The 17,613-nt window shown below is 38.2% G+C and overlaps 1 protein-coding gene across 7 annotated transcripts in view; it reads left to right on the forward strand.

The window, feature by feature from the left end:
- TCF12 (transcription factor 12) overlaps window positions 1-17,613 on the forward strand; it is a 308,920-nt gene that overhangs the window by 229,888 nt on the left and 61,419 nt on the right. For 6 of the 7 annotated variants that reach the window (XM_054041495.1, XM_054041496.1, XM_054041494.1 and 3 more), the window contains 2 exons: window positions 12,192-12,327; window positions 15,704-15,756. In XM_054041495.1, coding sequence (XP_053897470.1) covers window positions 12,192-12,327; window positions 15,704-15,756 — 189 coding nt within the window. The remainder of the gene's footprint in view (window positions 1-12,191; window positions 12,328-15,703; window positions 15,757-17,613) is intronic. The other variant, XM_054041499.1, reaches the window with a different exon arrangement.

Raw genomic sequence — 17,613 nt, forward strand, 5'->3', positions numbered from 1 at the left:
CTACAAGTCCACTCAGTCCTATTTCTTGTTCAGCCAATCGCTCAGACAAACAAGTTTGTTTACATTTGCAGGAGATAATGCTGCCTGTTTCTTGTTCACAATGTCACCGGAAAGTGAGAACAGGAATTCGCATGGCGCTGTTGCAGCCGGCATTGCAAGATATTTATATGCCAGATGTGCTAAGATTTATATGTCCCTTCATGCTTCATCCACCATTCCAGAGGACATGCGCCCATGCTGATGATAGGTTCTGCTCAATAACAATTCAAAGCAGTGCGGACCGATGCATGTTCATGTTCATCATCTGAGTCAGATGCCACCAGCAGAAGGTTGATTTTCTTTTTTGGTGGTTTGGGTTCTGTAGTTTCTGCATCGGAGTGTTGCTCTTTTAAGACTTCTGAAAGCATGGTCCACACCTCATCCCTCTCGGATTTTGGAAGGCACTTCAGATTCTTAAACCTTGGGTCGAGTGCTGTAGCTATCTTTAGAAATCTCACATTGGTACCTTTTTGGGGTTTTGTCAGATCTGCAATAACCATGTTCTTAAAATTAACAACATGTGCTGATCATCATCCAACACTACTATATCATGAAATATATGGCAGAATGCAGGTAAAACCGAGCAGGAGACGTATAATTCTCCCCCCAAGGAGTTCAGTCACAAATTTAATTAACACATTATTTTTTTAATGAACATCATCAGCATGGAAGCATGTCCCCTGAAATGGTGGCCAGAGCATGAAGGGGCATACGAATGTTTAGCAATGCTGGCTACAAAAGTCCCATGCGAACGTGTGTGCTCACTTTCTGATGACCTTGTAAATAAGAAGATGGTTTAACAGTGCGATTAATCACGATTAACTCAAAAAAATTAATCATGTGAGTTAACTGCGATTAATCAACAGCCATAGTGCAAACCTTTTTCTTTTCCTCCCTTCATCCCCATGTCTTTCAAAAAAACAGAACATCAATGCTATACAAATGATGTTGTTAGAATCCACTCCTGGTGTGATTTGAACCATCGCTACTTTGAACCCAGTATGAGTGAACATTTGGAAGAGGTTGGGGATCTTCCTCTTAGTTGTTGTTGGGGAGAAGAAGCAGCACCTCAATTCTAAAAACATACAACATAGTGCAGTGGTCCTGTATTTTAAAATATGATTGTGCTAAAGATACAGAGAATGTAAGTTGATGCAAAGATCGAGCTTGAGATAGTGTCTTGGTATATTTATACTCCGAGTTTTAAAACACTAAAACTCAGCTGGCAGAATGCTGTATTATAATTACAAAGTGAACTTCTCATGCCCACATCTCATAATCATAAAGAAAAGCAGGCTACCCAAAAATTAAAAAGTAGGATGAAGACCCCTTTAGCTGCTCCTCTCCTGCACTTCTCAGTACCATATAAAGCTGCCTCCTTTGTATAATCATGCAAAGGAAAAAGCTCAAATTATTCCTTTCATAATGTAGCAAAAAGATTCAAAGGGGGGGGGGGGACTGTAATCACAGTATTTAGTAATGAATTCCCAGAATTCAGTATGCAAAGCAAAAATACCTCACCCTGGGGGATGAGCAAAAGACAAGCTGAGCCAGCAAAACCTCAGGGATCGGACACCAACATCAGCGGGGTTCTGCTTCTAGAAGCCTATAACAGCATTTGTAGTCTTACCACTTAGGGTACCAGTGCGGGAAACCAACCATCACAGTGGCGTGAGGGAGGTAGTTATTTAAAAATAACTCTATTGATTGGATGCTTTCAAGTAATTTAAATGCCGAATAAACACAAAAACATTATGCTTCCCTTCCCATATTTATTCCCCTTCCCCCCCTGAAAAAAGTCTTTTGATTTGGATTCTTCTAAAAGCTACTTACTGTGATATTTCCATCTTTCTTCCCCTTCCCTCCTCCCCCCACCCTTTCTTTGGAATAGAAATATCCACAATAGCAAGTTCTGCTTGGGTTTACATATTGAGTAGGCAGCTGATGTAGTACTGAAAAAAGCTTTAGTATAAAGAGAGGAGGAGGAATATGTTGAGATCTCAGTATTTCTCAGTGTTAATGTTAATTAAGGAGAATAGCAAAACTAAATATCTGTTATTTTGTTTATGATGTTGTAGCACTTTAGTATTTAGTACCCTAGGTAGCTTCTTTTTACTCCAGTGAGCTAGATTAGCCTGATTACACTGGCAGGGTGCAATTGATGGATGACTGTCATTAACTTCTCAAACCTGCGTGACACTTTAGGTATAGAAGATGATAATTAAATTTTCAAGAGACTACACTGAGATGATAAGATTTGGGCATTTTTTAAAAAAATGACTGATGTTTTGCAATCCATGCTTTTATTTCAAATTGAGCAAGAAAAACAATATTCAAGACTTCATGTAACACATTTTTTTCTTTTGAGATGCTCTCACTCGCTCCCAATAAATATATATGGTCAAATGTATTGGTAATGACTTGAAACTGTACAGGTTAGCACAATACATTTAATGAAACCTTGTCTGAGACAAAACACTAGAGGATCATAATTAATGTCTCATTTTCTGCCAGTTGCTATTGATTACTCATTCAAGGTCCCTTTGTTCTCAAAATGGAAACAACTGTATTTCACATCACTATCTAATGAGATTCTCAGGATAGGATTCTTTAACAACATGCTGATAATTGCGAACATATCCCTAGAATTTAAATTTAAAAAGAATTTACATTATAATATAATTTCACAAAAGTCAGTGTTTTCCAAATTCAGAGTTTATTGTGGTCTGTTTGTATAAATTTGTCAAAAAACAGAAAACTGAATAGAGTTAAAAATACAACACTACATGTCTTAGTTGTTTACTTGGACTTGACTGTGATGAATGGCATGTGACTCGGGTAAGTTGCTGTCTTGTAGCCAGAAGGTCTATAAAGTAATAGAATCTCCCAAGGAAATTACTTTATTGCATTTTTAACTTTATACGAGCCTTTTCAGTCAAAAAGAAGTGGACATGTGTAACTTACCTAAAGAGGGCAAGCTTGAAAGCTTCTCTCTCTCACCAACAGAAATTGGTCTAATAAAGTATATTACTTCATCCTCCTTATGTCTCCTTGTTTAGTGGAGCTTGACTGTCCCCTTTATCACCACATTTTATTCAATTATACACAAAAATACTAAGGTGACTCAGAGTTAAGATTGCTTACTTAACACAAACCCACCAAAGCAATAAAATGAAAATTTAAAGTATCTAACAGCATGCGTCTTTGCTTCCTCCACCTCAAATGTCCTGCAGGAGGGCAGACAATACACCAAAAACTGAACTCTGCCTCAGTGAAAATTTCCCCCTCTCCTAGCATCACAAACATACCAAACTTCTCCTCTTTACGATCGGTTCTGCATATTTCTGGAAATCATTCACTCATGCTTAGGAAAGTGGATGCTGAACCAGCAGCTCTTACTTCACAGAGAGTCCTGGTCTCTGTAAATCTTGTTCTCCATCAGTTAATCAAGGTACATAAGGATTCAGTTAAAACAACATTAACACATTCATTTTCTTTTTGTTAATTTACAAAATAATTATATAACCCCAAAAGTACCCACTGAATGCATATTACATTTTTTGACTTTCTACTTTGACTTTGTAGCTTTTCAGCTAGAAGGGCCTGAAAAGAGAGACTCAAAATGTGAACTGTTTGGGGAGGGGGGGTTTAATTGATTAAATTTCAGAAACTATTTAGCTAACTTTCTTGAAACTCCTCAGAAGATTCAAATAGTTGTGGATTGCATGCTGAAAATTTCAGTCATACTCTGTTTTTTTGTATTGACGGTTGAACTCCTGTTTCATGTGCAAACCAGAATACAACCTTAACTATGGTGTTGCAATGGCTTTGCCATAATGAAATATTTATAACAGGATAAACTCTGTCCTCCTTTTCATATAAGCGCCCCCTTGGTAGTTGGCTAATAGGTACAATTGCGCAAGCTCATTGTATTTGAGGGCAGAATTTTGCCTTATGTAGCCAAGACTAGAAAATTAAATTGTGCTTAAAAACATATTAGCTAACATACAACAATAAAAGGAATACGGTTAGGCAATGGAGGTACATAGCGCCGAGTGTCCATGATCACACTATATGACTTAGTTCCAGGAGTCTAAGAGCTCCATAGAATTATTACTGATCTGGTTTAGCCATGTTAATTGCGGGCAACTGCACGAGTGCCACCAGTCCATGACCGGGCCAAGTGCCCTTCTGACCTCAATTCTGATCTTCAGAGATTGATGTGCGGAGACTGTCTCTGAGGCGAGTAAGCCAGCAGTAGCCAGTGATGACTCTTGAAGCCAATTCCCAGTGATACGTGCCTAATACGGATAGTCAAAACATCTTATATTCAGTAGTGGCTTATGACAACACATATGGAAATGCCTCCAGCCTGCTGATGTCTTGTTTAAGCAACATAAGAGAATTGGCAGTATGCAGGTTCGATGAATCTGTACTTTTGTATATAGTTTCACACTCTTTTGGTTCCAGACCATGTGCAGGTCCTTTAAAGCTGAGGCTGCTAAACCAGTTTTCCTTAGGATATCAGGTTGGCTGTGCCCATCTGATAATATTTTACAGCCTAGATAGAGGAAGTCATCCACTACTTCCACAGTTTATCCAGAAGCACAGATGGCGCAAAAATTGTGATACAAGACAATGTGGATTTTTGTGTTTGCCCAAGACACACTTAGCCCAAGGGCAGCTCCCTCATGATGGAAGCTCTCTAGTGCATCCTTGAGATCATTTGTGTCCTGACCAAATTGGTCAATGACATCCACATAATCCAGGTCAGTAGAGAGGTTGAACTGACAGTTATACTGATATTAGCATGTATGTATTCAAGGAGCCAATCCATTGCACAGCTGAACAGGACTAAGGCCAGGTCACATCACTTGTAGTGTTTTAGGCCAGAATGGCATCTACGGCTTCTCAAATGCCTGTGTTTATAGCCGTCCAGGCTAATTCTACATCATCCAGGAAAGCACCAAATAAATCAGATTTGTTTTTCTTTGTGACAGAGTACTTGTGCTGGATTTTCACAGATGTGTTATGCCTTATGTAGCATACATGCTCACTTTTATGTTGAAATCAGGGAGTAAGTACCACTTCATCAACAAGGAGATGGGCTTCTGCACCTTGGTAAACCTTAATATATTGTGATTCAGGACCAATATACCTTCCTTGTCTGGCCATCGCTGGATATCAAAGCACCTGAATCAACTTTGAGTGATGGTAATGTTGTGAGAAGCGCAAAAGGAGAGTAATCTCTGAGTTGTCATTTACTGTTCCAGAGCAAAATGGCCCAAGAATAGTTTTCAAGCCATTTCTGGGACAACTAGATGTGGTGGTCATATCTCTGAGTAGAACAAGTTCATCATGTGGTGGAACAGACTGCATCACTGGTTCTTAACATGTTGCCTCCTTGGTGGGAGCATAGGCTACAATGATGGACAGCTTCCCATGCAATGCTTCAACTTAGCATACAGCAGTCCATCAGAAATAGTGTGCTACATTGTGAGTGTTTTATTAAATGTTTGTAGGACGAATGCCACCCTGTTTATATGACTGGTTCCTCCAGAGTACAGTAGACTTGTGTCCTCCACAAATTGTTGACAGTTATTGTTGAGTTTCGTTTCGGTTACTCTAGCAACTTGAATGTGATGTCTTTCCATCTCTGGGATTACCAAAAGATGATACCCAACTTTGTTTGGGGTTAGTACATTCCAGGTGGCAAATCTGGTGGATTTTCTCATCAGTCAAGAAAGTCATAGACATTATGGAGTTTGGCCTAAAGCATAGACCAGGTTTCGTAGGTAGTGGGTAGAGCGGCAGTATTTGCTGCACTACTTTTGGATGTGGTCACCTCTGCACCTGCCAATGCAAACCTTGGTTCCATCTGGTTCTGGCTGATAGTACCCGATAAGGGCCCCTGCTAAGGGTGTTATCAGTGAAGCCCAACACTGGACGCAGGGGAGAAGGGCAAAATATTCTACAAATGACGGTGAAGTGAGATGAGCTATGACCTCAGATTGATCTGTTATGTGCGCAAGGGGGTTGGTGTCCCCAAACACAATCACCACTCTACATCTCCCCCTGTTTCAAGGAGATAAAGTGAATCAAGGGGCATCTGATGAAACATGGTTAGCTAACATATTTTAACTAAAATGTTTTTGAAACTAAGACAAACAGAATAGTACCCTCAAAAATGTATGTGGTGATCATGGTGAGCCTTTAGAGGAAAGCCTTGGGTCAGAGGCAACCAGCGAACCCATTTTTATACTAACATTTAAAGACGTTAATTTAAAAATGTTAGCTAACACATTTTTAAGCATTACCTGATTTCCTAGTCTAGAAATAACCCAAATCTTTGAGAGCCTTTGGAGAATATAATACAGAGAAATTTTAAAACACTTGTTAAACCAGATTTTCATTTTCATAAATTATGCTTTGAAAAATCGAAGAACTCCTTACCAGAGTGTTCGAATTATTTATTTGCATGCTACCAAAAACATCTTTATAGAAAGCAGAATGCTACTTCAGAATCAGATTGTGTCAACAGAATTTTGGAGGTCCATAGAAGTAAGAGAGAATGATCTTTTAAAAAATAGTAGGGGTAACTTTTTCCTTTCTTCCTTCCCAAAACCTGTGAAAGAATCCAGTTTTAAAACTATTGAAACATATATGAAAATACATGTTTGCTTCAAAAAGCAAAAAAAACAAAATATTTACTATTCACAAAATCATAATGGTTTAATTAGGCATAATCAGTTAATATGCAAGTTGAAGCTAACTAAATATATATATTGCAGTACATGTAAAAACTGTTATACAAATCTAACCTTTTGTATTCTGAAAGTAGACAGATTACACGTGTGTGTGTGTGTGTGTGTGTGTGTGTGTGTGTCATTCTTTTATGTATTTATTCCTTGTGTGTGAAGAGGTGATTCTTCTTTATTTCATCCTTCTGTGGCTTATTTTGCTGAATCACCCCTTCCCCTAGAATGCTTTTCCATCAGCTGGTGAGCGCTGTAGCACATTTACCTCTTGGGGCAGGTCACGTTGATTCCACTGAGGCCATCATCAAAGCTGTTTCCTGGATTAAATTGAAGGGTGGGTTCAGAAAAGTAGTGCAGCTGAGTGTACTCTCCCTGCCTCCATAACCAGTCATTTGCCTCATTGGAATTAGGGCTGTTCTGTCACTTGGTTGACTGAAATAAAAACCTTTTCTTTTTTCTGGTTAGTATCTACTACAAATCATTAGAAAATTCCTTTATATTAATTGTCTTGTTTATTTACAACATGGGTATTTGTTTCATGTAATTCAGAGAGGCAGTTACTTAACAATGATGTCTGTTTATCTGTGATGACACTAATCCAGGCAGTGTTAGCCAGTGTTTCTGGAGGATAACTAGTCATTGATTATTCCTTAGTAATTGGATACATGTTTAGCAGATGAGGTTCTTGGTGACTGAGGGCTTGAACATTCTGTAGTAATGCTAAGAACTAAGCTGTGTATCATCTCAGTAAACTGATGCCTGTGAAGAGACTAGAAGCAGTTAGCCCAGAGTAGCCTTGTACTGATAATACAAAGCTTCCTTGTTAGTCATTGTATCCTCAGAGGTATTTGTGTATTCCTTTCTCCATCAGGTGCCCTTAGGACAGGATCAGTCCTAGTCAATATTGCTTTTCAATTGGTTCAGACAGGCAGAAAAGTCAATAAGATGAGCTAATGAGATCTATTTTTATTTTACTGTGGCAGACAGAGAAAAAACTATATTTAACCAGTTGTACTTACTATACCTCACTCAGTTGCAATAACGTCAGAAGAATATACTTGGAGAATAACTCTATAGCATAGCTTTACAAATTAACATGTGCTGCTATTAGATTTGTACACAATACGCTGTATGTTCTGAGACTTGCTGTATGCAAGTTCTGTGATTATTCCATTGATTGCTGTGTCCGACCAGCTCTAAACTCTGTGGCTAGACTCCTAGTTGCTGTATCATGTCAGTACTGGAGCAACTGACTAACATTTCTGCTTCACTGTAAAATAAATGCAATAACAAACCAAAAGAGTGGATTCTTTTAGTTATTATAATACAGTAATAATGAAGAGTTCTTGAATGTCTCAACACTTATTTCATGTCCTTACAGAAATAATCAGGTTATGGTAAAACTTAAGAGGTAAGCAAAGGAGACAGGGGCTTGTGTGTTTGACAACTCGAAAGATTGAGGGTTGTAGTTTTCATAAATGGAGGCTGACAGCTGAGAAGTAGGAGTTGGGAGGGATGTGGGCATCTGTCTTTGGGGAATTACTTGGCAGAAGTGAATTGGTAGAAGAGAGCATTTCCACACTCGTTGTCCTTTCCTTCCTTCAAGTGTTTTCTCCTAAGATATCAGAAACCAAGTACCCACTTCTCCCTGTATAGGTAGAGAATGTCCATGTGGATAATTTCCAGCAGCATCTCCTGATGCCTGTGTGAAAGAGATGACCTTTTGAGGTTCCCCTTTTTAGGTACGGGGAAACCCCCGAAGGTGTCATGAAAGCTACTGTCATTACATAAGGTCAGTTGCTGGAATGCTCCAATCTCTCTCTGACTGCTCTTATGACAGACAAGGTGGGTAAGGTAATATCTTTTGTTGGACCAACTTCTATAGGTCAGAGAGAGAAGCTATTGACCTATGCAGAGTTTCCCAGACTTGAAGAGCTCTACATAGGTCGAAAGCTTGTCTCGCTCAGAAGTTGGTCTAATAAAAGAATATTACCTCACCCACCTTGTCTCACTAATATCCTGAAACCAACAAGGCTACAACAACACTGCATGCTCTTATGAGTGACATTTTGAGACAGTTGAATACTGACTGGAATCTTTCCCCTGCTATATCTGCCAATCTGAGATGTTTTTACAAAGCAGGAGGGTAGTTTCTTCCAAAGCCACATATTCCTGGGCTGCAGGCAATTCTACAGCCCTTTGAGCAACCTTGAAATAGGCACACTAATTATTGCTGACTGGTTTTCATTTATTCCTTTAAATTATGTTAGGTGGAAGCACTGAGTTGCATACCCAAACTAAGTTCTCTGTATGGTGGTCACCTCTTAAAAACTTGCCAAATAGTTTAAGTAGCAGCTTTGATAATTCAGTAGCACTGCAGAACAATGAGGTATCTTTATGTATTTTTTAAAGGCAAAATTTACAGGTTTTTGAAGCTGACCTGGGAAAGGAAATGAACTTGCTTCATTCCCTTTTTGCTGCTTTTTATTACGTGTACAGATAGCCTTAAAATTATTAAGAAAAAATCTTGTATGTGTTTTTAATTAATAATTCAGGCCTTGTCTACTTGGCTTTTCCTGGAAGATTCTCTAGACAGACTAGAGAACTAGTCAGATTATGGCATCATAGATATCAAGAATGTGAAATCTGATTCAGTGAGTAAGCTATTTTAATTCAGGATGCTTTAAAACTTTTTGCGTTTTGCTAACACCTACTTAACTCAAATGCCCTGTACACTGCTGGAAGAGAAGATATGTAAGAAACATCTAACATCTCTGCATCCTCCAACTAAAACAGGGAAATTCAGACTTGTTCTTCCCAAAGTTAATAAGGTTAAAACAAAGCACAGACTTGCCTCCCCTTGTCCCTTTTTATTTTTAAAGTTAAGTTTTCAGGCTTTATTTATTCATCATAAAGAAGCAAAAAAGACGGTACGCGGCAGCTGAGGGCGAGGGGTTGTAAAGGTGGTATGGTATTGAGCCTTGTATCAGCACAAAGTAACACAGAGTTGTTCCTTACACTATGCAATCCCTGGGCCACATTTTATTTTGACAGCTTTTCAGCACCAGAGCTATGCAGAACAAATGGAGAGGGGCTGAGGCACTAGGGAGGGGTAGCTCAGTGGTTTGAGCATTGGCCTGCTAAACCCAGGGTTGTGAGTTCAATCCTGGAGGGGGGGGGCATTTAGGGGTACAGGGCAAAAAGCTGTTGGATGATTTAGTTGGGGCTTGGTCCTGCTTTAAGCAGGGGGTTAGACTAGATGATCTCCTGAGGGCCCTTCCAACCCTGATAGGATCTCAACAGGACTAATCATAGAATATCAGTGACCTTGAGTAACCAGCAGCCTTGCAGAAGTCAAGACGGAAAAGATGAAGGTGTGGATGATAATGTGAACAGAAAGTAAAGGACAGATCTTGGACATTTTAAGAGGAAGAGATAGCAAGATTTGGATGTGGGACCCCTGAATCTGTGGACTAGTGAGAGGGCCGAGTTGAAGAGAGAACGCACAGGTTACAGGCCTGAGTGATGTAGAGGATTGTGGTCTGACATAGAAAAAGCTACCAATAGAGGGAGATTAGAGAGTGCTTAGTAGGAAAGAAAAGGCATTAATTCAGTCCTGGCACTGATAAATGTAAGTGCTGTACTTGTCATGGGTGCAGCATGGGGACAAAGGTGGCTGCAACTTGTGTGCTAAAGGGCCATTCTGGCTGCTGGGGATCACAAGAGAACAGTGCTGTAGCTACACCGCTTTTCTCCTAGTTATGATGGGATGCAAAGTAAGGTGACATAGACCCATTGTATTGGCACAAAATGACCGACAGCAGTTTCAGTGGAGCGGTGAGAGTAGAAGCCAGATTGGCTAGGGTTAAGGAAGGAATTAGAGGAAAGGAATTCACGGCAGCTGTGCAGTATCTAGCGCACCTTTTGGTGAGATACAAATGCTAAGCCACTAAATTTAAGTTGAGGATAATTTTGAATGTTAATGCCATCTATATACTGAATTGTTTACGCCATCTGATATGGAGGGTTGCTACTAATCAAAGCTAACTTTTAGCCCCTGTAAAACACTCTGCTGCTTGGGAAATTCTGTTTGAAGGTGCATTTTTAAAAATGTTTAATAATAAATTATTTTCAACATTTCCTGTCACTTATTGTCCTGCAACTCAATTATCAGGTATTGTTAGCACAGTTTAAGCCTAGGCAAACAATATTAACTTGTCCTAATACCCAGCAGCATGCTTTTAGCAGCTCTTCTTTGTATCTGCATAATTATCTTTGAGGTTGATTTTATCACAAATTAGATTAGTATAATAAAAGTAAGGCTATAAAACATACAGTAAATTGGTTGGATCTGCACCAGGCTTCAGGTGATGATCCAGCATGAAGAAAAAAGAGATCAAAGAACTTACATAAGAGATGCTAGTTGGCTCAGAGTTGCCATTAAGGTATATTACTGTAGATGCCAAATTGTTATGTAAGAAATGGCTCATGCATTGTGGACTGTTAGTGTATGAGGGAAAGCTGTGGGAGGTATTCAGTGTTACTGTTATAGAGAAAGGGGCTGCTTCTGTTCAGTAGCCATATATTTACTTTATAGAGAGCACCCTGAGTTTCACTCCGAGTTTGGGGTTTGTTTCAACCTGTAACTGCAAAGCTAAGTATGGTTTCCACCTTTAATGGCAAAGGCACTCTGCAGCGACCAAATCTCAGCCCAAGATTTGGGTTAGTGATGAAACCCCAAACCAGGCAGGAGCAACATTAAAATGATGCTTTAAACGATGACGCGCGCTCTCTCTCTCTCTCTCTCTCTCTCTCTCTGCATGTGTAAATACAGAATTGCTTATAACATTTTCACCATTATTGAATATTCCACACATTACATGTAATCAATGTATACTTTGTCTTTTGTGTTTTAAATAGCTCTTCAGGATAATTTCTCTGTGTTTATGAATTCACCAGTGTGTGCATACTAAACCTGAATAATATATTCTAATCTCACACTGTAAATATGGTATCTTTTAACAGTTTAATCCATTTTTATATTATATTACAAATTAAGCAAATAAATATCATTTTGTTTATAGTATGGTATGATGTATTAGTAGGTAGACCTTTTAAGTGGAATTAAGTCCTTTTCCCAGACTCTCAGCAAAATTCATTTTGGTCTTTAAAATTGGGCTGCAGGTCTCTCTGCTATTGCAAAGTACATTCTCTGAATAATAATAATAATAATAATAAACAATATCAACATTTCTTTAAACTTTAAGACCTTGATTAAAAATTGAATAACTGGCTAAAGCTGTCACAAGCAGCTAGCATAATTAATAATTCATTTACAACATAATTTGAAGTTTAGTAATTACAATAATTTGCTTTTCATTGTTTATTTTACAGTCCAGTCTCCTTCGATCAGATGTGGGACTTGGAAGCCCTGGTCAGTTGTCATCCTCAGGAAAACCTGGAACACCATATTACCCATTTTCTTCTGCAAATCCACGCAGAAGACCACTTCATGACTCATCAGCTCTTGGTCAGTAATGTGGACTATTGTTAGACCTTTAACACTGATGCGCTTTTCACATCCCACCTTATTTTGGATAATATCTTTTTTTATATGTTGCAAATTATCCTTTCAAGGGCAATGTCTGCTACTTAAGATAGCTAAATAAGGGATAATATAAAATGAACTGTAATTTTGTTTAATACATTGATTTGAGTTCAGCCCTGATCAGTATTGCATAAAAAAATTCTCAATTGTGTAAGCAGTAATGACAGATGGATAGCAGTTGATGACCAGCTGAAGTAGCTGAGTGCCCTTAACCCAGGCCATCATTAACTCCTGGAAATGCCTGACCTTGAGGTCATTACCATTATACACTATGAAAATGTAAAGGGAAGAATAATTATCCTTTTTTTTATGCCTGAACTTACTTTGTTCAGGATGATCTAGAGTTGCGTGTAGTTGGTTTAAGGATCCCAGTAATTTATATGTATCAGGTAAAGACAGTAATCAATGGGAAAATGAGACTTCTTATTCAGTGTATACCATCAGATGCATAACAGATTTGTTATGTTAGCAAAATATGCTTCAAGGGAGTTTTTTAAGATTGGTCACAATTAAATAATATTATGTACCTCATATTCTGGAGTTGCTCCGAGATAAGTGGACCTTACTGTACATATTACTGTTAGTCACTAACAGAACATCTGACTACTGCAAGTTGTAAGGTCTTCGTATCAACCATACAATCCAGTGCTTAGTCATTTATATTACTTTGATATAAATGCTCTTTAGTCTGAAACTATCCAAAATAATGTAAAGTCCAGGTTGAAAATATTTCATTTTGTATGCGTGCTCTAGTTTTTTAAATATTTTTTTTTAATCCCCCAATCTGATTTTCCATTTTAGAAAATTATCACAAACTGCAGTTTTCATTTTTAGGTCACTGAAATTGCTGTCGTTGTCTGCTTTATTTCTGCACATTTCTGGCTTCTCTTCCTGTGTGCTACTTTTACCTACATACATCAAATGAAGATTTATTTAGTCTACAAAGTATATGTAACTTGACTGTACTTAACTTTACAATTTAAACCATTGTTTATCCACAACAAAACTTCATGAAATGAGACCTCTTTTCTTGGAGTTTTAGCAGTTAATAGAAATTATCCATTTGTGTGACTATTGAAATAGTTACTGAATATGTCTGAAGTAATTTTTTTTTTAATGTCTTAAATTAGAAATGGCAGACTTTTTAGAATGATCCTTTACAAAAATTATAACTAACTCCTGTTTGTCCATTTCTGACATTCAAACTCATTCACAAAGATAGTTGCCATTTAGTTTTGGGGAGTGCCTTTTTTTACACAGTCCTTTTTAACACATGCTTCTTAACACAGGTGAGAACTGCTAATAAAGAAACCTGAAAAGTTCTCCAGAATGTGGCTGAGAAAAGGAACATTTAAAGAAAATGTAGCCCTACTGGACACTCCGTAAAACACCTTGTGAGGAGGCTGGCCGGGTGCTAGAGCTAGGATGATGGTTATGTAGGAGACCGAGGGCTTGTCTACACTGCCCCACAGTTCAGACCAAAGTGTTGCACTGTAACTCCACCATGTGGACGCTGCAGGTGCGAACTAAAAGTATGCTAGTTCACATTTAATGTAATCCTCTTCAGGTTACTACCTTCCCCTGAAAATCAAAGTTAATGTGAACATGGCACGATTTTAGGAAAGGGCACAAATGTGTAGACATAGCCACAATTTCAGTTGCTGGATCTGATCTTTACTCCTGTGCTGATTGAATCAGCTGTGACAGAATGCTGTAGAACATATGTTTGGGTGTTGAGTGGGACTGGTGCCTGGTAACTGCGTGTCTCTTCTGAACAGGTATGGAGCAACACTGAATGTGAAGTGAGACACTAGAGATATGTGAAACCTTCATAGTTGGACCTCCAACCATGTCAAACTAGTCTAGTTTTAGGTACTGTTACAAACCTAACATTTAGGATGAGAATTATGATTTTATGTGGAAACTATATAAAATTGGGTGGTGTCAAAGGTTTTTGATTTAAGATTAGGTCCAATTTGTTGTTTCCAGAGGAATTTCATGCTAGCTTATGGTGCTTGTTAGAAGGCAAAAATCAAGGGCCATAAACCTTTGCGGATCTGTAGTGGAGTCCTTGTTGTCCTTGCTGGAACTGAGTGGCTGGAACTCAAGACCTGAGAATTTGTGGCTGTAAAGTAGGGGTGCTCTCAACCAAAGGCCCACCCCCTTGAAAATGTATGCAATAATTTTAGGAAATAAGTGTAAACACTTCTGAACTGTAGTTTTTCTCTAACATAATATGTGGCACATACCATAGTAGAGGTATCCTGAGGAGAAGTGAGGGATAGAAAATAAACTTGTTGCTTTTATTATCTTTTTCTTCCTGAACCTTCTCACCTTTATTACATTATGGAGGAAGAAGATACTTTTCAGCTTGCTACAACCAAATGTTAAATTCACTATTGTAATTCTAAATCAAGATGAAAGAGTTTGTTTTGTATTATGGTTGAAAACTGGATGAATCCAAAGTACAAATGATGATGTCACCAGATCAACTATTTATTGGGGCAGACCCGTAATGCCAGGAAATCTAATTTGCACGTTGACTATAGTGGTTGAGTTAAACTTTATTTTGTGCATTTTTTCCAGTTCTTAATGTATGCAGCCATAGGCTTCCCTGGTAACATGGAAGTCAATTATTGGTGTAGAGAAGTGGGTGCCATATTTCCAACTTTCCAAATGTTCTGAAAGATGGTTTGGATTCTCTTAGTGACTTGTGAAGAGTGTTGACTAGTTGGTTAATCAGCTTCACTGTTGCTGGTAGCTGAGGTACTACAATAAACCCTGCATTTGAATGTTGTAATCCATTTAGATGAAATTACTGTTTTAAAAAGCCACAGTTTACATTAATTTGGATTTTAATGTACCATAGAGGTGTTTGTAATTCTAATTTTACCAAGAACACAAGCAGGGGATTCATTTATGTCCACAGTCAATCCACCTTCCACCTTGTGCACTTTACAGGCCATTGTTTAGTGAATGCATTATGGTATTGATGTACTTAATAGTGTTTTTGTTGTCAGGGGTGACTGCCTTTCCACAAGGAGAATCCCCTGAGATCAAAGGTAATGTGAGCGAGGCAGGATTGTAGAAAAGGGCACAAATGTGTTCGTCATTGTAACCTTCTTGTAATGTGTGTAAGGCACCTTTCATTGGTACAGAGGAAAAGATGCATAAAGCTAGAAAATGGGGACTGTATTGTGGGGAAAATAAATAACCAGTTGTTTAGTGTGGCTGTTCGTTCTTGTTACTCCTTTGTAACACAGCATAGCTGATGAAATGTGTTGTTTTCTGTGTGCAGATCCTTTACAGACAAAGAAAGTAAGAAAGGTGCCCCCTGGTTTGCCTTCTTCTGTAAGTACTGAATTTTTAACTTCTAGTAAACAAATTGGGCTCAAAGCGCACTGTTTACTTGACATACAAATCTTTTAAGTTATCATTAGGAAGGCTTTATCTAGTGACCATAAACAGCCAAGCTATTTTGGATCAGTTCCTAAGGTCTAAATACACATTTGATGTGTAGTTTTTAGATTTCATAGCAATGGTTTGTACCTCACTCATATGCACTTACCCACTTGTCCCTGTCATTTGAATTCCCCTCTTGGGAAGAGAGCTGGGCCAGGAGCTGTCAAAGAAGATCTCCTGTACAGGTCTTTTGATGTTTAATTAGTCATTATGTTGCTGAACAGGAGGACAGACAGAGATTAATAGCTGAGAATCTTAGAAATTTACATTTGTAATAATCCCAATGGAGCTGAAGACATTAAGATTCGGAGGACATATACGGCTCAGCTTGCCTCAGTAGAACTGAGGTTATTAATATGCATAAATCACCAAGTCAGATGTTCATTGTGAAGCCCTGGTGGATTTTAAAGCCTTCATTAAGCTTTTCCTAACTTCAGCCTACCATCAGAAAGGCTTTCAAGCAACTAGTTTGTTGATCCCTCTTTGCTAGAAAATTTATCCTTTGAGAATAAAGGGCTTTGATGAAAAAGGTTGGAAGGGTTTTGGTTGAAAAATCATTAATGGCTGTGATAATCTAATGCTATAGGGGTGTTTTGTGGTATTAAATATACTTTATTCTTTAAAGGAAGAAAATTGTTTATAAATGAATCTGTATTTAAAAATCCACATGAAGTGAAAAATCCCCAGTGAAGTGAAGGAAGGATTTTCCCCCCCTGTTCACAATAAACAAGAGGGGAGGGAAGAGAAGCTCTACTGCCTTGCGGGGTACATCTCTTTGTTGTGTAAATGGATGTCGGGCTTTTATTTGGCAGTACTTAACACACGGGTGCAGGTGCAGTTGGATGAGTCATAACTCAAAGCCATATAGGCTGAATAGAATGCACTGCACAGGCAACAGTAATACAGTAGGAGCAAAAAGGGTCTCATCTTTTTATTTTTATTTTATTTTATTTTTGTATTAAATCTGAAGCCATAGATGGTGTCTTCTAGTCACTCTCCTTTCCTCCACTTCCCACCTTCACTGTGATATACAAAAACCTGAATCTGAAATCCCATTTTAACCATACTTCCAGATGGAACTGAGATAGTTTAGACAGCCTGGGGCAGCTGTGCTCTGAACCTGCAGCCTACCTGGAAGCCAGGATTGCAGCTGCAGGCACTCTTGAAAGCTTTTGCTTGCATAAGCACTTGGGCCCCACTAGAGGCTGAATAGCTGCTTGATAAACAAAATGAACACAATGCTTCAAATCATTATTCCCGAGGCCAGGAATATTTTTTTTTTTTTCGGCAGCAGCTAAAAATAGTTTGGCAATTTACATTTTAACAGTTGTGTGTTATGCAGGGGTGCCTTTCCAGTTAACAGATGATTTCTTCTAGATTAACAAAAATATATTAAAAATGACAGAGTAGCTAAAACATGTAACAGTACAATTTTCATTTATTTTATTACTATAATTCTAGGAGAGTCATAAAAGTTAAATTACATATTAATATTTAGTTGCACTGGCCAGGTAACGAGATCATATTAGTGAATGAAAAATTCATCTCATTTCTCTTACCCAACACTAATGTTAAGAAGCAGTATGTTTTTAATGTTTCTTATTTAATTTTTCATCTTCTAAATGAAGAAACAGGATAGCAAAAGACTGATTTTATTAAACACTGAACAAATCTCAGTGATGGAGAGAGAAAGCAGATACTGTGAGTCATCAATATGCTGGTGATATATTTTGTAAAGTCATTGTT

This window comes from Malaclemys terrapin, chromosome 10, assembly GCF_027887155.1.
Source record: "Malaclemys terrapin pileata isolate rMalTer1 chromosome 10, rMalTer1.hap1, whole genome shotgun sequence".
Lineage (NCBI taxonomy): Eukaryota > Metazoa > Chordata > Testudines > Emydidae > Malaclemys > Malaclemys terrapin.